Source organism: Pleurodeles waltl, chromosome 5 (assembly GCF_031143425.1).
Source record: "Pleurodeles waltl isolate 20211129_DDA chromosome 5, aPleWal1.hap1.20221129, whole genome shotgun sequence".
NCBI classification, from domain to species: Eukaryota; Metazoa; Chordata; class Amphibia; order Caudata; family Salamandridae; genus Pleurodeles; species Pleurodeles waltl.
In genome coordinates, this window is record NC_090444.1 from 1,553,320,938 (window position 1) to 1,553,343,064 (window position 22,127).

The window sequence follows — 22,127 nt, forward strand, 5'->3', positions numbered from 1 at the left end:
AAGGCATTTACAGGTGAGGTGGCAGTGCCATAGTACTGAAAATGTCTTATTTTGTTTCTTGGTGATCAGGTTGGCGTAACTCCACTCTGGCCTATAGTGTCCTCAGCTTCAATTATTCTAGATAGGTAATTGACTAAAATATTTCCTAGTATCTTGGCTTCAGTGTTGATGAGTGAAATTGTCCTATATAAGGCACATCCATCTGTGGGGTGACCTGGATTCAGGTTTGTTGTTATATGAGCTTCACCTAGCTCCCTGGGGAGCCTTCTCATCTCTGTTTCATATTTAGGTAGAAAGTATAGTGTGGTTGTGCGTGAGAGCTTGCACCACCTTAGAAGAAGACTAATGCAAACCCATTGTGGACAGGGTTTTATTCAGACAATAACTACAAGATGGCCTCTGAGATCACTTCAGGTGTTAGCACTTCATCTAGAACATGTTTATTTTCTGAAGAATGGTGAAGTAGATTAGCAGTATGTAAGTACTTAGTCAAATGGTCAATGGCTTTCTAGCAACATCCATTTGAGCTAACTGATATCAGCTGATGCAGATTACCTTTAGGTTTATTTTCAGACTGCTATACTATGAGTTCTACTGTGGCTCTCTTTTAGATGAATCCACGTTTAACACATATTATGGTGTAGATGACATTCCCCCGTTATGACTGCCTTGTATGCCTCCACAGATTAGATGAAAAATCTATGGTGTTGACATTGGTTTGAAAATATTGTGTTGTTTCATCTCTAACATAGCTCTAAATTATGCCTTGATCAACCATCCTAGACTTAATTTCCACAGTGGATACGTTTTTGGGGTTTGACCTTGTATCTGAATGTTCTTGGGAGCATAGTTAGACAAGCCATGAATGTTCAGCAAAATCATGGCTAGTAAGTATAAGTTAAAGTTGGGGATGAAGAAGTGTGAATGCAAGAGAAAGATCTATGTGCCCCTGAAAAGAATGCTTCCCCGGCATCAGTATGGTGGTTTCTCTACGCATCACTCAGTCTCATTGCTTTTTAGAATGTCACTAAGGGGAGAAATGTTGAAGGGGCTATTTATAGAGGTCCTGCTCTGTCAGATGGTGATTCATCAGTCCTGTGAAGGCTCCTCTCTGTTAGTCCTTGGGGAGCTTTCATTAGAATGGTATTTATAAGGACTGTGAGAAAGGGCATGGTATATTTGAGTGGATTTTCAATAGTCTGAAATATAAGATGAAGGCAAATATTTGTTTCCAGGCTTACCTCAGCAGCACTCTGCACCTTGATATTTAATGCCCCTTTTTTAACACTTGCAATTTTCTCAGCATTATTCACAGACTTGCACCTATAGCAAAACTACAACTCAAAGCATTAATACTTGCACATGAAGTTGCCTGACAATTAGGTTCCAACTTTTCTGAGTGTCGTTTCCACATAATAATTACCAGGCTAACATAGGGGCTTGTTCGAAAGTCATCCTTTTAACATGTTCACCCCCATTTTTCCTGACTGATACTGGTGGTAACTGACCCTGACTGCGCCCTGGGCTCTGGTAACCAGGCCACAGACCAGTGCTTTGAACAAAACGTATATGGTAAAGTGGTTTAGAATTGGCAATGACAGACCCCTGTACGTCTCTAGTATATAAAATGTCAAGGGGGATTCAAACTACCTGTATGTTCCTAGTATATAATAGGCAGGGACATTTAGAGGCCCAGTAGATTTCTTCCACTGCAGTGTGCATTGCTGTGTTGCCTGCTGTCATTTTTAAAGACTGCCCTGTCTTGCAGACTGTCTTTAAAAAGTGAAATGTGTACAAATTCGACTTTGGAATCAAAGGTGCTTCCAAAGTGATAATCTACTTTATGTTTACATATAAGTCACCCTTAAGGTCTCCCCTAGGTGCCTCAGAGGTGGGGTACCAGGTAACTATAAGCAGGGACAAAATAAAAGGTGTTTTATATGGCCTGGTGAGGGAAAAACTGACCATTTCATTTCCCCTGAATCTAGATACTTAGCTCTATAGGCTAACATAGGAATATTTCATATAAGTATAAATATTGCTAGGAAGGAGCTACATTTTTCATGAAAGGACTCAAAAGATTGGTAATGATAAATCCAACAACTTGCCACTGTTGAATTTATCATAACTAACTAATACAGAAAGGAAGTTATAGGACTTTCTTTTCTATAAGCCTAAATCCAGCCTGCTAGTGGCCTCTCCTGATTAGTCAGTCTTAACAGGATTAGCCAGGCTGATTTGATGAGCTGATAAGTGGCCTGCACTGAGCAGAGGTTATGTGATGTGGGATTTCTGCAGCTGCAGAGGCCAGGAATGGGGCTGCAAAGGAAGCAGGACAGAAAGGAATGCCAGCAACGCCTGCCCTCCCACCCTGTACCGCAGAGATAGCAGGCCCAGGAAAGGAATTTACAGATGGTCTGGAGGGGGACTGTTATTGGAAATGAGCCACACCAGTGGGTTGGTTTAACTAGGTATTTCTCTACTGGAGAGAAATCGCCCATCTTGTATTTTAAAGTGCAGTGCTTTGGGGACAAGAAAATGCCACACTTTGGAGCAAGCTGTCATGCTTTTGGGTGGTACCATGCATCTCATTGGACGGGGTGCCTCCCTTTTCCCTCCAAATCACTGAATAAATATTTTACTGCTGCATTGCAACTCAGATCTGTTGCCTGAAACCACAAGAAGAAGAAGGACTGCCCTGCTGGAACCCTGGATTGCAACTCAACAGACTGCACTCGGAAGTACTGGTCCTGTTGCACATTAGAACAACAGCCCTAAGGACTTTGCCTTGCTTCAAAAATGACTAAGGAGTGGACTATGTGAAAGCAACAGATTAACAAAGCTTGCCTGCACCATCTGTCACAAAAGTCCCCAGCCTAAAGTGCGTCCAGTGGATAAGGATTTGGTCATGTGCATTATGGGAATTGTAGTCCTAAACCTCCAAGGATCATCTCAGAGCTTTCAGACCCTTGGATTTGTGTTTTGAACACTTTGAACCCACAAGACGAATTTCAGGAAGAAGTTCCAGAAGTTTGGAGAAGTCTGGAAAAACTTTGGGAAAAGCTCCATTAGTAGACAGATAACGATGCCGTGAGTCAAGCCGACTACCTTCAAATGCAGCCCAGCCTGAATTTCAGGTTCATCACGCTGAAAGCTACAGGGCTCCAGACTTCTAGGATTTGACAGGCGCCTCATGGAAAAGCAATACGATGATGTTGCATCAAAATTGGCTTGCTGGAGAGGACCGCACAATGTTGAGAGAGAAAAGCTGCAGACAAGTTTCTAAGTGCGAAGGTAACATTTTGACCGTGGCTCCTGCTCAGTGCATTCGAGCAGGACTCCATCACCATCAACCTCAAACTGTGACTTGGTCCTGGTGTGGCACGAACAAATGCCCCCAGTTGATGCTATTGATTTCTAAGCAATAGAAAGCACATTTTTTATTTAATCTTTGAAAATTAATCTCACAGTTTCCCTATTTTGGATTTTTGTCATTTTGGTGTCATCTTAAAGATAAAAATATGTCATATTTTTATAAAATGGTGTAGGACTTTTATTGTGTGTTGTGTCTTAGTTATTTACTGTGTTAGTGTATTTAAATGCTCAACATTCCTGTCTTCTAAATTAAGGCCGCCTTCTCCTTGTCAAGGTACCAGGGATTGAGCCAGGAGCTGATGCTTTGAGACCTTAACTGGACCCTACATTGGATTGGCGGGCTTATTGCTAGTGGTAGATGTGTACGTACCCCTATTAATAACCAGCCCCCAACAGGACTCTTAGGCCCGTATTTATACTTTTTTATCGCCGCATTTGTGTCATGTTTTAACGCAAAAGCGGCGCAAACTCACAAAATACAATTGTATTTTGTGAGTTTGCGCCGCGTTTGCGACAAAAAGCGGCGCAAATGCGGTGCTAAAAAAGTATAAATACGGGCCTCAATCTTTCACCTTGGGCCCGCTTGCCTGTAGACGTCTTTGGAATATCTCCTTCCCTACAATATGCTCTAAAACAGGTGGGTCTAACTTAGGTCCAGAAGGGGTGGTTCTATGCCAGCCTTTCTGGTTAAGCACTGACTATGAAAATGAATTCAATTGAGATTCATGGTATGTAAATTTATCATATTTAAATATTCTGACAATTTGTCATAGATCCAGCTTTCCTGGAGCTAAATTGGACACGTTCAGCCCTAAAAACAGAAGGACAAATCCTTTTAAGATTAATTTATATTCTTCCTTCGTTTCATTCACACTTGTCTTAAAGCCTTACTTTTTAGCAAAGCATTGTCTTGTTAGCGAAAAACGACTATGCTACAGATGTTGCATGCATTATTTACATAATACGTCTAGCTACATACAGGGTACAAGATTTCTTGACATTTGTATCTTGTGAAACAACTGTGGGTGTTTTTGTATAATGATAGGTACATGTGCAAAAATTTGAAAAAATATGGAAACAATCATATCACTGACAAACTTAAACATTTGGAAATCATATTTTTACTTATTTGGAAACTTCAAATAGAACCATTGCCTACGGACTATCTAACACCTTCCTCAATGCAAAGCGATTAGTAAAGCAAAATGCATAGAAGAAATACATTGGTATTGATCCTAACCTGGGCTGCAGTCTACCTTGCATAGCAAATGGTTTCCAATACACTAACATTTCAGGATAATGAATGTGCAGTCACTGCCCCTATCTAATGTTATCGGTCACTCTAGTGCAGTTCAATTTCTAACGGACAACTCTGTTTAGCAGAGGTGATGCTCCATCGTTATCTGCCATCTGGTCAATATTTTAGAAGGCATGAAGCCCTATTCCTCTGCTTTTGCTCAATATCTGTTCTTCACGCGTGACTGAGTAATGCCGCCTAAAACCCCACTGATCCACGCAACAGACCTTGCTGCTTGGTTTTCAGACAATTAGTATGCATTTTTAGGCTGGCATCTGCATGCTTTATTGCAACATAACAGTCTCAAAAGTAGGCATATATTTGATTGGTTCCATAGATGCTTTTAATTTTCCTCATATTTTTCATGCTGAGATGTTTTTTTCCTAAAGAATGAACACATGCCATTTAACCACACTATGGCCCAGATTTACGAAGCCCTTGTGTTGCCATTGCGCCACGCAAAGTGGTGCAAGGCAATGCATGGGCTTCAGTGACATTTACTAAGGGATGCAAAGCCACCTTGCGGGGTGTAGTAAACCTGGAGTACGGCAGTGCAGCGCATGTCGCTGCCTTGCATTACTCTGTGTTGGGAAGGCATTTCATGAATGGAGCGCATCAACCAATACTTTTTTTTACATATTTCCAGATTTACTTAGACAAATAAACCTGGGAATGAGTCAAAATGGTTTGCCTTTCATGTGAGGTGTATTGAGGAAAAGTGTTTATTTTACCTCGCTATTTCCTCTTTTTACGACCGATGCATTTGGCAGAACACAAAGGCTGAGGAAAATGACTATGAGGTTCGTTTTTTTGCAGAAAGGGGTACCTTCTTACACAAAAGCAATCCCATCTGTAATGCAGGCACCCTTGCACCAGGGCGCAAATGTGTCTGCATTGGTGCTTGGCAACCCCAAGCGCAGAGGGAGGGCAGGAGTGCTCCATATGTGCCCTCTCCATTTGACAAAGCGCAGTGTTCTACTGCTGTTTTGCATTGCGTCAAATGTTAGTAAGCCTGCCCCTAAATGTGACAGCGTAATCATGCATCCACCTAGGTCGTGCAGAGTAAATCATTATATAATAAACACCGAAACACAATATATACACTTGTAAAGACGGCTATTGATCACACAGTGCTCCCACGGTATTAAACACAGCTCTTATTTCAAAAGTTACAATTTAAACCGTTGAAGGATTATGTCGACAGTTTTATACATTGCCAGTGATTATTTAATTTGCTTTGAAAAATGTTGTGACTTGTGGTAATAAAAATAATTGAAATAATGTATTAATATTTATTAATAATATTTAATCATCATTGCAATCTCCAACTCCTTCAAGTTACTTCTGCTAAATGATTAAAATTATTTAGCAATAGTGCTTTGTCAATAGTACTTGGGTTTTACTGTAAGATCATATGTGCATAATACCACACATTAGAGTACATTTCAGAAGGCATCGATAGTTAGATCAAAAGTTTACCTTTAGAGTAATATGGCTTCTTGAGGTGCCTTCTTTCCTCCCCTGAAAGATGCCTCAATGGTTGATCTTCATAAGATCTCATACTATCTCGTCTTCCAGAGTCCATTGCCATTTTGTCCCTCATTGCTTTCGCCCTCTCAGTTTCCAAAGCAATGGCTTTCTCCAGAAGAGATAAATTACCTTTTGTCATGTCAAACACTTCTTCTGATCGGTCTGAAGTGATAGAGGTGGTGTCATCATCTCTGTTGTGACATCCATCCTCCTTTGCACAACTTGAAAACGTTCTAGACCGGGGGCTCAACTGCTCTTCGAGCCTCATCAAGTTCATCATGTCAGAATAATTCCGGTCTGGCGTCCTTCCTTGGTAGTCTTCATCTTGCCTGATTTGACGCATGTTCATGTTTTGCTGGTGATTTCTTTCGTGAGGGTTTGTCTCGCTGAGTTTCCTAGCCAGGTCAAAACACTGGTTCCGCAAGCATTCTAAGCTGCTGAGACACACCTCCTCATCACTTTCCTCCACCATTTTTTCCACATGACCATTGTTCATTGACTTTCCCAACATCACATAGTTCATATTCCGGTTGTCTTGCAGTGATGGATTATCTATGTAATTCCTATCATTAAGGTTTTCGGAAAGCACTACGCTGTGCCCTTGTGCCAGGAGTTTAAGAGAGTCTACAGTTTCCCTGACAACGTCACTGTCTAGATCTAAACTGAGCTCAGTTTTCCGCCCCACATTCTCGTTTTTGTCACTGTCATCTTCCAGACTATTAGACGTATTGCTGTTCATTTCTGATTCTGTCCGGGCTCTGTATGCAGCGTCCTCAGCAATTTTCCCCAGATTTAATAAGGACTTAGCCACCAGTTCATCGTAATTATCATATTCATCGTTGTTGTTATCATCTTTTTCTGGGTCGTGCATCATTCGGGAGTTGTGACAATCCACCGAACAGCGATCTGAAAGACAATGGAAGGAAAACAATTGTTCACACGTAAACTGCAATGGTGCCAGGCTCAGAAAAGAAATCCTCTAATATGGATGCCTTCAGGGAATTTCCACATAGGAATATCCTAACGAAAAGCATTAAGGGAAAGGAAAAGTCAACCAATATTTGCCTCCCAATTATCAATCAGGACATGTTGGACAATCTGTTACGCATTTAATAGAGGCTCCCCAAGATACCCCCTCCTGTCTCAAGATCACATTAAATTAACTTGTGGAATACTTCTCTGTTACACTGATATTTTTCCATTTAGAACGTAATATTCACATGTTGTGGTGAATAGACTTAGTGGCAGATTTATGGAAAGAGGCACTGCACCAAGTGCAGCACCACTTTCCCAGTGCCCCTTAGCACCCCCCTACCGCCACCACGTGTGCGCTGTATTTAAAATACTGCCCACCATGGCGCAGGGTAGGGGCAATAGCATCATTTTTCATGACGCTATTGATGTACTCTGCAGGAATTGCGCCAAAATATTGGCGCTACTCCTGCAGAGTACATAGGGACCCATTCTAAAGAATGGAAAGCACCTTTTAACGCCTGCTCTTAAGCAGGTGTTAAAAGTGCCATAAAAAATGGCATAAGGAAATCTTATAGATTTCCTTACGCCACTTTTCCGGCTCCCCTAACAGGGGAACGCCCCCTTTGCATACATTAATCCTGGTCCAGGTATAATGGAGCGGAAAGGGTTACAGAGTAGCGCAATGCCTGCATTGCGCCACGCTAAAAATAAGGCGCCGGGATTTCGGCCTCGTTGGGCCACATTAACGTAAAAAACAATGACGTTAATGTGGTGCAAGGGCCCTATAAATATGCCCCTTCATTTCTCGTAAAGAAACCATTAGAAAAAGTTCAGTGGAACTGCAATTCTTGGAGTTATAATTCATCTTGATTCAGACTTTATAATGGCATGATGTGTACACATATTGCTTTGAAATGAATTGACCAATTAAGAAGGATTTGTGTATGAGTAAATGTGACTTACTGTTAGAGTACTCCTGGCTTACTCGTAGATTTCAGGAGTAAGCCAGCAGTACTTGTAACTTACTCCTTGCGTACCCCTGCAATTTAGAGGTACTACAAAATTAAATCACAGTAAAATCATTGTTAATCTGTCCCAAATATCTGGCATGCTTGATTTACATGAAAAAACATGGCGTGCAAAACTAAAATAAGCCTAAGCCTATTTCAGTTTTTCGTTGTGAGTTCTATGAAATAAACTATTAAGTTAAAATTGTGAGTGCTGATTTTTCTTGACCACTCTACTGATATTTCTCTCGGCACTCCTACTTCAAGACTTCAAGGTGATAGGTATAAATTATGAAACTTTTTATATTTTGTTAACGTTCTACATATTCGACCTGAGCCACAGACCTTTCACAGTGAATATTTGTGTTTTCCTGGTGTTGCATAGGAGATTCCTGACCTGATTCACAAATCCTTTACTGTGAAGTAGGCTTAGGTGTGACATTCGAGTATTTCTAGGACTAAGGTGGGCCATGCCCTGCCATTCTCTTCCTTAATTTACACATGCAGAAAATCTTCAAAGTCAGTGGCTACTTCATCATGAATAAATGGCATTTCTGTGCATAATAAAGCTTTAAATCCTGTATTTTTGAATCAAGATTTTGAATTTAAGAATTCTATTGGGACTTTCTGCACACGTAAGCATCAATATACAAGGCTCTCTGAGTCGCAGATCGAAAGTACCTCTCAGTCTTTGAGGTCGTTTAAATGACAACTGTGAAGATGGGTTGGTGCTTGGGGAAAGCCTACATTGATACACAAGAAGGAGAAGTGCTAAATTTGTTTATTGGAACTAATGATTTAAGGGAAAACTCAAAGTAATGTACAATAGGTTAGAGAGAAAGCAGGACAGTTTTCAAAGCAGGAGTTGACACATTTGAAGAGAAACTTGTGGGAGATGGAATTTCATTGCAAGGACTTCATATATTCCTTTCATTTGTGACTGCATAAATAAGGACAGTCAACAGTTTATGTATGTTTGAAAAGTGGTGCTTGTTTATTTAACTTGGTTGTCCCACATTTCTAAAGTAAAGAGTTGTGCTCAATCGCAGGGGGAGCTCCTCCATTAGGTCAGAGGAGGATCTCCCCCGCCAGCAGCAGAAGCTGCAATCCTTTCACTAGGAAGAGAAAATAAACTAGGGCCCATATTTATGTCAAAATGACGGAGGGTGATGCACATAAATTGGCAGCGCCGCGCTCTGTCATTTTCGTAACACAGGGATGTGCCATATTTAAGTGAACACGGCGCACCCCCGTGTTGTCCCCTGTGCTGGTGCTAAATTTAGCTGCCAGCACCAACGTAGGCATCCTTTCACCATCATGCAAGGATGTCTGCATTGAGAAGTGTGATTGTTTATGTGCGGGAAGATGTCCATTCCTGCACATAAACAATCACTGATGGTGCTTTGGCACATCTGCGTGTGCTGCAGAATGCAGCACACACAGAAGTGCCAAAGCGCCATTTTCAAATGATTGTTCATGTGCAGGGACACCTTCCCGCACATAATCAATAATTTCTGGAATTTTGCTCTTTCTATGTGTGCTGCAGAATGCAGCACGCATAGAAAAAGCAAAAAATTAGGAGAAATAAAAGTATTTCTCTTCATTGCGTCTGGGGGTGGCTTTCGATTTTGGCGCTGCCTCAGGTTTCCAAAATCTCGTAAATCTGAGGCAGCGTCAAAATGCAAAGAGTGTTGCTGTGGCACGCCCACAGCAACACCCATTGCACGTCCCGCTGACGCAGAATACTGGGTTAGAGGGGGCCATATTTAAAAGGAGGTGTAACACCACAAAAAGTGGCATTACACCTCTTTGTAAATATGGAGCAGTGGTTAGTGCCACTGGAGTGTCACATGAAGTGACGCTTTAGTGGCTTTAGGGGATTCTAAATATGCCCCTATGTTTATTATCCCTTCATGGTGAAAGGGGCAGGGCACTGGGGATGACAGCCACAGAGGGGAGTGCACAGAGCACTCCCCTCAGAGTGCATGTGTGTTTGGCCTGCCGTCTGAGGCCGGCCAAACACACATGCGCAGGAGCTCTCTCCAGCCTTGCACCACAGTTAGAGCATGCACAGGCTCCCATTCTGCCTGGGAGCACCCTGGCAGGGTGCTCTCAGCCAATCCTGATGCTGCTCTGAGCAGCATCAGGACTGGCCGCAGGGCAGGCTGGGAGCCTGTGCCTGCAGCTGGAGCGACGAGGGATAGAGGAATGGCGGCTACTGAGAAGGTATTTCTTTTCTTAATTCCCTATTTTTTTAAAATTAAATATCCCCGCTTGCCCTCTCCGTGCCGCACCTGCCCCGCCCCTTCAAATACCAGCGAGCCGAGACTGCTTATTTGTTTCCTCTTGTATGATAACTTAGTTCCTAATACACAATTCTTATCTTTAGTGTCTTACTATTCATGCCCAGTACATAGATAATATCTTGTTAAGTGTCTGTTGACACTCCTATCCATTCTCCCTCTAACTGAATAGCCACTAAAACCATTATAAACGTATATAGCATACTAAGTCATAATATACTATAGCATAATATTGGACAATCAAGCACATCAAAACACAACACAAAATAAAATAGCATAACACTTGGAGCAAGGGAGAGCAATGGAGTGGCGTCACCCAATTTATATTTAAGAATTTGCAAACTGAAATAGTACATCCTAAATCATACATGTCTTCAGAACACCATGAAACACTAGCCCCAGTCGAATAGTCAATAATTTAGGCTATAGTGAAAGTGTTCCACCAGAACACTGTTTCCATGGAGACAGTTTTTTGTCTGTAAGCATTTACTATTTTTAAAGTCCAGGCAAAGAGGATGATATAGAAAGTGGTGGTTGTAGGAAATTGGGTTATTCCTTGAGGGGGGTGGATCCCTCACTCAGGTAACAACCATAATCCTTGTCAGGGTGAACTACAAATGCCACTAAAATAAGCTATGCTTAACCCTCTAGTAGCTTGGCACAAAATAAGTCAGGATTGTTGTGTTGTTGGTTCACTGGGGTGTGTGCCATGGTGAAGCAGCAACCACACTCCTTGTCAGGGTGAGGCACAAGCAAATCCTAAAATTAACCTGTGCTCAACCCTCTGGCAGCTTGATAGACAGCAGTTAGGCTTAACTTAAAGGCAATGTGTAAGGTATTTGTGCAGCACACAAACAGTAATAAAGTGAAAATACAATACAAGGAAAATCCCAAAACAATTTAGGAACCTAAAGTAGAGTAATTTTTATTTATCAAAGGATACCAAACTGACAAAAATCTATCTTATCAGTAGAACTGGAGAAATGCAATTTAAAGGTTTTTAGTGAAAATAGCACCTAAAAGCACAAAGCACCACTCATGGTCATCCGGTCGTGGTAGAGTAGAGAACGTCGCAAGTTCAGGCCAACCCTGATGGAGCGAGGGCCGAATACAGGAAACCAGTTTGTTGAACTGAAAAATGAACTTATAAGTCCAGCACAAAGAGTTCCATTCACGGTGGAGGAGGCTTCGGGGAGCAGGTATATTGCCGCTGATGGTCATTGCTGTAGCGCGAAGAAGAAGCCAGGCACTAAGAGCTGGTTGGGAATTGTGGACGGTTGTGGCTGTAGGTTTGTACTGGCAGTCACCAAGGGCTGTCACCGCTGTACCACAAAGTGTGGTTATTGCATTGCCATTCATTGCTGGCAGTTACTGTAGCGTGCAGAGCAGGTGTCACCAGAACTTTGCATTGATGGTTGTCGCGGGCAACAGAGACTTCTGCAAATATGCCCATCTGCAGTCATGAGGAGCCCAAGCTTCAGGATTCGCACCTTTTCCTTCAGAGTAGTACACTCTGATGTGAGCCAAGGATCCCAGCCCTGGGTAGGCAACTCTTGGGGGTCAGGTACTCACTCCAGCAGAGGGCAGCAGGGCTCAAGCACATTCTGTTGCAGGTTGATGGCAGGTGCTATTGGAACAGGTCAGCTGGGCAGTTGCAAGGAGGTCTCTAAAGCTTGTGTGCCGCTGTAGCTCACACTGGAACTCACTCTGGTTAGCCTGGATGAAAGTAAGCTGGTCCATTCTCATTTTTCAGCAGGCAGTCCTTCAAGCAGCAACAGGCTGCAGTGGCAGGCATGTTTTAAAAGGGTACTTTAGTGGGTGGCATGATGAGTGCTTCACACCCCCAGTAGCATTTAATTTACAGGCCCTGGTTACACATATTACCATTTACTAGGGACTTACAAGTAAATTTAAAGTACCAGTTTCATGTAGTCCAATTGTACCATGTTTAAGGGAGACAGCACAAGCACTTTAGCACTGGTTAGCAGTGTAAAGTGCACAGAGTCCTAACGAAAACAAAAAGGAATTCAGCAAAACAGGAGAGGAGAATGCAGAAAGGTTTTGGGGGAGACCACCCTAAGGTTGACAGGTCTAACAGATGCTTTAGTTAATGTTTTATTGACAAAACCAATTTAATAGGCCTGGCTTTTGCATACTGACAGTAATGTACAAAAAAGACCCTAGTAATTCCCTGAAAAAACAAAGGTTAAAGTTAGTTGAAAATGTCAGCTAAAACATCCTTGGCCAGATTTATTATTCTTTCTCACAGCACAATGCAGCAAGCCACCTTGCTGCGCTGCATGAAACAGAAAGGGCAGCAATTAACCGGATACCATTATACAGCACCTTCCTGCCCTTCCTAGCGCTGGTGCACTTTTGGCTGTGTCATGTTGCAAGGGTGCCTGCATTGTAGGAAGGATTGTTGTTGTGCAGGAAGGGAAACCTTCCTGCACAACAATCCTGAGAGGATGTGTGCTGCAAAATGCAGAACACATAGAAAGAGCATAAAAAACAAGGCAATATAAAGATATTTCTCCTTGTTAAGCCTCACCTGGGGAGGTGTAGCATTTTGACACATTCCCAGGTCTACCGCGAATATCAAATTTGTGTTACTGTAGATTTATCAAGCCACTCAGGGCCAAGCAAGGTGGCCTTGAGTGGCTCGATAAATCTCACTTAGGTATTGAGGCACATTTGTCAACCCCTTGCGAGGGCGAAGCAAAACCTTGATAAGTCTAGCCCACAATTTTAAACTAACAAAACCACTGGAATTCACCAGGTATAGTATCTCAATTACTATAATTTGTGCCATAAAGTGGGTTTCCTCAGGAGATGGGGGATATAGCCTTTCTTGTGAGCTTCAAAGAAAATGCCTTTATTGAGAGAGAGGTTGACAACTGTGAGTAGTAGTGAGCCTGTAGTTGCATGTGGCACCCACCGGTGCTCATTTTTGGGAGCCAGTACTTATATTTTCTCTTATAACTTTGATACACAGAAAAGGGAGAAAAAAACACAAAAAGGGGAAAGGAGGAGGAAGAGAAGGACAGGAATACCATCACACATGAAGTAAGCATGGAAGAAAGAATAGTGCAAGAGTGAGGTAAAAGGGTAAGGCGTTTCTGGTGCTGATTGAAAGGCACATGAGGTGGAATCAAAAGTACACAGCCTAGGTATACAGCAACCTTTTGGCATCACCTGATGCAGGCTTCTGAGAAGACTTTGGGCACCGGCACCTATTATTTTACAAATTAAGCACAGTGAGTAGGAATGAGAGTGCTGCTCCAGAGAGAGCTGATGAAGGATGAGAGGAAGAAATCATCTTCACATGTAGTTTTGAGGACGTTAGCAATGTCTGTGAGGTCTTTGAGAGTCATAGATTTGAATAATGGCCATTATAGGAAGCAGCATAGAGGATTGGTAGCCAGAAAAGAAGCATGTTTAACGTTGATGTGCTCACATATTGTCTGTATTTGTTTTTACCAAAGATGTGTTTGATGACATAGCACTTGTCTCTGGCATGTGGCATTGAAGGATATGTGGGGTGGAGTGATTTCAGTCTAATGAGGTTGCCAGGGGTTCAATTTTCTTTCTTGTTTGTGGATAGAGTGCTTCTTATTGGTGATGTCTTGGTATTACCACAGTGTGGCAAGGTTTGGCATGTAAAGTTATGTTTCAGTTGTAGCGTGGGTGTTCACATGGCTTTCCAGAATTGTGTTGAACTCATTTAGAAGGGTATTATCAAACAAGGAGGTGACAAGGTGAGAGAAGAGCTCAATGTTTGGGTTGTATACAGAGTGGTCTTTAGAGGATTTTAAGGTTTGTTGTTCTTTTTTGGGTTGACCTCATTCTGTTGGTTGGATGCTGAACAGGATGCTGGGGATAGTGAGGTGCTTGGTACAGCCTAGGGGCAAGGGAGGCAATTTTTGTGAGGCAAATCCACGAGAAAGGTTAATCAGCTAATATAGTGAAGTGAATGCTTATTGTAAATAGCCTTTACCTACAGAAGAGAGACCTTTTCCAAGCATTTCTTGGTGCATAACTGGTACCACACTGTCCAATAACAGTTGTGCAAGCTTGTTTTGCAGACATAACATGTACAATACTCAACAGAACCTGGGTAAGTTTCCTTCCAATACATCGAATAAGAGGCACATTGACCAGGGACAATTTCCCTCACACACAGTGAACCAGTACAGCTTTGGGTGGCAGAAGTGTACGTTTGCCTCATACACAAGCAACACGTATAGCACTGGGGCACACCAGTATGTGTTTTCCTCATACACTGAACAAGGGTAGTACTGGGCAGCAGCAACACACGATTCCCACAGATACACAATTATTAATCTGAGTGGCAGTAGAAGACATGTCCTTAATACTTACAGAACAAGTGTAGCACTGGGCAGCAGAAGAGCAAAGAAAGATGTCCTCATATTAAAAAAACAAGCATTAGCAAATCCAATAGACCTTAACTTTGAAATGTTTTTTCATTCATGTATGTGCACATATATGGAAGTGCAAAAAATGCAACTACAATATGCAAAAAAAGCAAACATAAAAAAATAGACATGAAGGAGTGGGTTTGCAGCCAAGTCACTCTAGCCTTGCCATTGAAGTGCACTCCTTTTCACGTGGCACTGCATATGTGATAAGTCAAATGGCATTACCCATAGTGCAGGACATTCAGTGAAGGGATTATATACTGTGATGCACAAATCAAAATGCAAATCACACATGCATAGACCACTAGATTAAGCAGGCTGACCGCCCCGGTATATATATATTTTATCGTGATTTTGATGGAAAACATGATGTTGGCAAGAAAGCAAAAGGTGTCGCTAAGCAGACTTAAAAACAAATACATTTCAGACTAGTAGCAGTGAAGGCTTTTCCCACACGGAAAATGTACAGCAGGATGGCAGAAGTAGTGCAACCTTCCTTTAAAAACAGAAAACTGGGTCAGGTGCAGCAGCAGAGCAGGGATCTGTGTATTTATACACACTCCCACAGGCACAGGTACATATGCGCTCCTGGTCAGGCACAAACACCAATAACCATGCAGGTCTCTCTCCCACACACACACACTGTGTTCTGCAATTGGCAGTAGCAGGGTGAGCTTCCCTTTTACAGAGCGCAACTACTGGATAATTAGCAGCAGCACAAGCTAGACAGATACACGTACATCACTGCTGGCAGAATTGTGAGATTGTCTATGACAAGCAGTGCTTTAAATGGAAAAATAGAAGTGCAGGTACTCTGTAATAGAGTACCTGCTTGTTTCTGAGAAGTGCAGGTACTCTCCAATTAAAAGTATTACGTTTTGCTCGAGATATGCCGGTACTCTCCCTCTCAAAATAAAAAAGTGCTGGTACTCAGTACCGGAGAGTACCGGCCCATTTAAAGCACTGATGACAAGGAATAAAGAGGGAACTGGGCAGGACAGCAACAGTGGGTCATGCGTGTCTAATGCACAGAACAGCTGCAGCAGAGGCCGTTGTGCTGCGAGCTTCTATCGATCTTAGAACAGGCCAGGGCTGGACTGGACTTTTATTCCTCTGGGCATTTCTCCGGTGGACTTAGGTTTTGAAATCTCAGAGCCTTTAGTCCCCTGTCGCCTTTCCCAGGTCCCTGCGGTTAATTGCAGCAGTCAGTTGGAGGCTTCAAGACAGAGAGAGAAAAAGAGAGTGGGGGTGAGGGGGAATGAACGTAGAAATAGAACGACCAGCTAGAAAAGGAGGGAACGAGGGAGAATAGGTGAATGGAAACAGAGAGATAGCATTAGGTGACTGTAGTGTACCACAGGCTATCATCTGACACCGTGTGCAGGATCGGGGGATCATTAAAGGAACACCCGTGCTGTGCTCGGGCGGACCCAGCAAAGTTCACCATATCTGTGTCAACCTCTCATTGGCACACACACCACCGACAGGTACAAATATCACAGAGATTAAGGGAGCAGAGCGCCAGGGGCGTAGCTTGGTCAGTAAAATTGGAGGGGTCTGAGCTGCAGATTCTCCAGCAAATACCCAGGCACATGAGAGGGGCTAAAGGGGCGGTGGAAAGGGAGACGAATGTGGATTGGCAGGGGTAGTAAGTGAGAGAAAACAATAGTTTGTAAAATAAGCAACATTTTTGACGACTTTCAAAGCAGAGATAGAGAGACTGTGATTTTTGTCTGTATTTATGTAGAAACGTCTGGTGAAATACGACAGACACCTTATCATACAGGACTGAAAGCACCTGTACCCAACTATTTGCTAGAAAATACATTTATTAGTGGATGTAACATCCCAAACACCCCCCATGAACTGCAGTGCGGGTTTGAGATTATTTGTCAGAGCTGCTTTTGTTTCCCCAGTCTGATCCTGGAACAAGGACGGCAAATGGTTGATAAGTTTAAGTTTTCCTTCGTGTACAGCATTGGCAGTTGCATCACTTGTATCCTTGTAAACATAGTTGTGATGTAAGCTTTTATTATGCACAAACCACGTGCTCCTTGAGCCGCAATAGTGAATTGTCCTTGCACACACAGTCAGCTCAAGATAGGATCACATGAAGCAGACAATGAAGATTCCCTTGTTAAACTGAATAAATGTCGGGGGAGTGTGGTGCATTCGCTCTGCCAAATGCTACATGGAATAAGGACAATTTAACAATATGTAAGTAACCCACCTTCACTACTGGTTCCAAAGAAACAGAAAAAACTCATCAAGCCAAAGTTACAAATAAACATTCATATCTATATAGATATATTTTTTGTAACAATGTGTTTTGTATCAATTGATTGAACAATGCTAATCTTATTTGTTTCAATATTGTAATCATATATTCACTTCCGGGTAAAGACCGCGAGTCTTCAATGTTTTCCTGACTTAAGCCCTAGCCAACGTCATGTGACTTCTTCCCGTATGTTTCACGTGGGGATCCTGCCATCCCATTTATCTGAGGAACATCGCAGCTTTGAAGTAAGCATCTTGAAAAGATAAAGGAATTACAAGACGTGTTGCAAGATATTTCTGAGATTGGGCTACCATACAGAGGCTTTGTGTACATCTAATTTAGTGATTTTATATCATTCTTAGGTGCATGATAATTGTTTCTTTCCTATGTCTTTCAATTCATTAAATGATTTCCTTTCTTAAGATGACTGCAGAGGAGGAACTTATTTGTTTCTGAGGATTTGGAGTTCTGTGATTCCCCTATATAGTAGTCAGGAGGTTGTGTTTTACATATATCTATCCACGTTGGATGGGAACACTATTAGGCAAATCAGCTAGTAGTACTTTGGTTGTTTTCAAACTATATTGCATAAGGCTAACGGCTATCTTTAATATTGAAAAGATGTCAGAGAAGCGTCTTGATGCAGTGAAAAGCAGTAATACGTATTGGCAGGAGCAGAAGCACTATATAAACATGATTATGTGCATGGACTCACATCTTTGGGCATCTAACCACACAGTGGGAAAACAATATACAATTTTTCTGCATGATATCTTGGATCACCTTTGGGGAGAAAGCCATCACATATAGGGCCTGATTCTGACCCTGGCGGTCTATGACCGCCAGGGTGGAGGCCGGGGGTAGCACCGCCAACAGGCTGGCGGTGCTCCATGGGCAATTCTGACCGCGGCGGTACAGCCGCGGTCAGATACGGGAAACCGGCGGTGTACCGCCGTTTTCCCGCTGCCCAAGGGAATCCTCCATGGCGGCGCTGCAAGCAGCGCCGCCATGGGGATTCCGACCCCCTTACCGCCAGCCTGGTTCTGGCGGTTTTGACCGCCAGAACCTGGCTGGCGGTAACGGGTGTCGTGGGGCCCCTGGGGGCCCCTGCAGTGCCCATGCCAATGGCATGGGCACTGCAGGGGCCCCCTAACAGGGCCCCACCAAGATTTTCAGTGTCTGCCACGCAGACACTGAAAATCGCGACGGGTGCAACTGCACCCGTCGCACCCCTTCCACTCCGCCGATTCCATTCGGAGCCGGCATCCTCATGGAAGGGTGTTTCCCGCTGGGCGGGCGGGCGGCCTTCTGGCTGTCGCCCGCCCGCCCAGCGGGAAACTCAGAATACCCGCGGCGGTCTTTTGACCGCGCAGCGGTATTCTGGAGGTTCCAGCCAGGCCGGCGGCTTCCGCCGCCGGCCGGGGTCAGAATGACCCCCATAGTCCTTATATTCCTTTTTTTCTCTTTTTCCCTTTCTCTTTTTCTTATTTCTTTTTCTTTTTCCTTTTTTCTTCCTATTTATTCTTTCCTTGTCAAGCCTTTAGCTCTAATGCTAATACCTTACATTATAGGCATAGGGCCGATATATGCCATAGTTTCTCCTGGGATGGCTCTACATAATTTTATGATAGTTACGTGCCCTAAAGAAGGTGAGTGAGTGATGTTTTGGTGAAACGTGACCAAATCAACTGTCACTCTGCCCAGACGTGGATTGGAGTCAAGCTTCAAAACCCCAGAGTCATAAGCACAGAGAAATTTGCACTTTCTAGAAGTGGCATTTCTGGAATAGTAATAAAAAATACACCAACACCAGTAAGCAGCATTTCTTACCACCATTACAACCATACCAAACATGCCTACGCTACCCCTCATAAATCAGACACATAAGGCAGGGCATTTCTAATGCAGTCCTATGAGAAGGCAACCCTCACAGCAGTGAGACACCAAGTTAGAATGTTTGTCACTACCAGGACAGGCCACGCAACCTGGCACATGTCCTGCCTTCTACATACATAGCACCCTGCCCATAGGGCTAGCAAGGGCCTACCTTAGGGGTGATTTCCATGTAGTAAAAGGGGAGTTCTGGGCCTGGCAAGTAAACTTAGATGCCAGGTCCCTGTGGCAGAAAACTGCGCACACAGGCTCTGCGCTAGCCTGAGACAGGTTTGAAAGGCTACTTCAGTGGGTGGCTCAAGCAGCACTGCAGGCCCACTAGTAGCATTTAATTTACAGGCCCTGGGTATAGAGATACCACTGTACAAGGGACGTATAGGTAAATTAAATAAGCCACTTAGGTATAAGCCAATCATACCAACTTTAGATGGGAAAGCACCTGCACTTTAGCACTGGTCTGCAGTGATAAAGTGCTCAGAGTCCTAGAGCCAAAAGTGAGAGGTCAGAAAAAATAGGAGGACTGGTGTTTGTGGAATTCACGGACGGTCCGTAGCCTGAATCGGTTTGCACACGAGAGAGACGAGAGACGAGAGAGACGAGAGACGAGAGACGAGAGACGAGAGGAGCTCAGGCGTACGGTGCTGGTGCCGGGTGGCTCGCGTCGCGGTGGGCTCACCGCGAGTGCAAGTGTGAGCGCGAGGTGCGCGGCGTCCGGCGTCCAGCGCACACGGTCTGGGGGGCACTCCCCGTGTTAACAGGAGAAAACAGCCGCGGGAAGCCGGGAAGCTGAGAAGCCGAGTGACCACGGTCCGGGGTGCAGAAGCTGCTGGCAGGGGGAGCAGCTTCCGCGAGCAGGCGAGTGCGACCAGGGCTGCTGCCTGTTTTTCACCAGCGCCGTCACGGTGCGGACTACGGCGTGGTCACTAAGTAAGCCAGTAAGCCAGTAAGCCAGAAGGAAGAAGCCAGAAGGCAGTAAGCCAGAAGGAGCACCAGAGGAGTACCGGAGTCCCAGAGCACGAGAGGAGCACTAGAGGGGTACCAGAGGAGCTTGGAGCTTGGAGTTGCTCCCCTGCCCTGCCCTGCCCTGCCATCACATGGACTAGGTGAAGCCAAGGAGATTATTAAACTAGTCAGAGGGAGCCAGAAGGAAGGCCGTCCCCCTGTGGACCTCCTGTGACCGCCAACAGCCCCCTCCTGGAAAAAGACGCTGAGTGGGAGAGCAGACCGGGTGAGACCAGGACTGAGACCAGGACTGACCAGGAGAGACCGGGTAAGCAGACTTCGTGGGAAGGGGGGGGGTCCCTGTCCACCACCCCGGCCATTGAACCCCTCTCCCTCTCCCTCTCCTGCTCCTGCCCTCGGCTCCGGCATCGGTACTCAACCGCGCCACGTCGTCTCACCCAGCCTTACCCAGCCACGGCCACAGCCACAGCAACAGCTCTAGCCATAGCCCTAGTTGGCCTTTGGCCTTGGATTGGGATTTGGACTGGGACTTGCCGTTGTTGATTGGTGGTCTGCTCTAAAGACCAAGCAAGGAAGGAAGGAACCCAGTAAGGAACCAAGGAGCCAAGGGGAGGGGTGCGGTGAGTGGTGGGTGGTGAACGGTGAGTAGTGAGCAGTGAACGGTAACCGGAGGATGGTTGGGACAAGAGGAAAAACAAAGAAAGCTAGGGAGGCCAATAAGGCGTTCACTCACCTAGCGGATTCCCAAAGACCAGAGCAGGAGCAGGAGCTCAAAAGTCTACAAAGTCTAGGGTTAGACCAGAACCAGGATCAGGATCAGGACCAGGACCAGGACCTGGACCAGGACCCCAGAACCATCCAGCAATCCCAGGGGGGATTCGCAAACCTAGGTGAGGACACAGCAGACACAGCAGAGGGTGTCCAATTCGGGTCTCCCGCCAACAAAAGCGATTCCGAGCCAGGAGAAGAGTCAGGCGGGACATTAGAAGTGGTGACACTGCCTTGCTTGCCAGCCCATACTGACTCTGACGATACAGGGGGTGCCCTACCGAATGCAGGAGAAACTGTAGGCGGAACTGTGGGGGGCCTTCTAAGTCCTCTGTGCAGGGGACATAAGTATACACCGACACACCCGGGCCCGGGTGGATCTACGGGAGTAAGGAAAACTAGACCAAAAACAAACACTATCACTATTACAACCAAGTGAACTCGAACTCAGAACAGCCGCAAACGCAAAGTCCCAGAGCCAGTGGCCTCCGATCACAGCCACCGGGGGAAGTGGGTGGCTACAACATGGGGGGGGGGTGAACTGGAGCTACCAGCGACCAGGCTCCAGGATACTCGCCCACTTCAGCAGCAACAGCAACCGGCTGGTTTATCGCAATTATTCTGCCCAATGAGTAATCCTCTTGGGGATGGTGAAGTGGAGTTAAATAACCCCCCAAAGTGGAGCAACTTTTCGGGAGAGCAAAGAAAAAGCAACGATTCACCTTATCCTGACCCCCAAACGGGACTATTGAACTCCGGGAATTTTTCACTAACATCCTCTCCACAATGTGCCCAAGCAGAATTCACAGCACTCCAAAATGTAATGGGTCCAGAAACAGACTGCTCACCATCTAAACAGACCCATAAAACCCCAGCGCCACAGCTTCACTGCGGAAGACAAATTGTTAAAACTAACTCAATGCTGGGCAGACTCAACAGTAGTTCTTTCAGTCTGGAGCTGTCCTCCCTCGACAACTCCGTTATTGGCAACACAGACCCTCAACTAAACAGCATAACATCAGAAGATCTAAACTTCCTGGAAGGTAGTATAATCATAGGCCACAGAGGAAAGGAAGGTAAAAATCCAGAAGGTCAGATAACCAACGAACAAAGTGGCATTGGAGACGACCTCTCACTAGACCAACCAATTCTTAGTATCATGAAAGTTATATGTGCAACACTGGGCTCAATCGCAACAACGATCATGGCCCAGTCTCAAAAATTTGATGATCAACTTGAACTGACCAAACAACTTACATCCTCAATACAGTCTATAGATTACAGGATGGCCCTAGTAGA

At 44.5% G+C, this 22,127-nt stretch overlaps 1 protein-coding gene across 26 annotated transcripts in view; it reads right to left on the minus strand.

Moving 5' to 3' along the window:
* Positions 1-22,127, minus strand: part of MYT1L (myelin transcription factor 1 like) — a 1,206,615-nt gene that overhangs the window by 249,096 nt on the left and 935,392 nt on the right. For all 26 annotated transcript variants that reach the window (XM_069235880.1, XM_069235860.1, XM_069235873.1 and 23 more), the window contains one exon: positions 6,152-7,108. In XM_069235880.1, the coding sequence (XP_069091981.1) occupies positions 6,152-7,108 (957 nt within the window). The remainder of the gene's footprint in view (positions 1-6,151; positions 7,109-22,127) is intronic.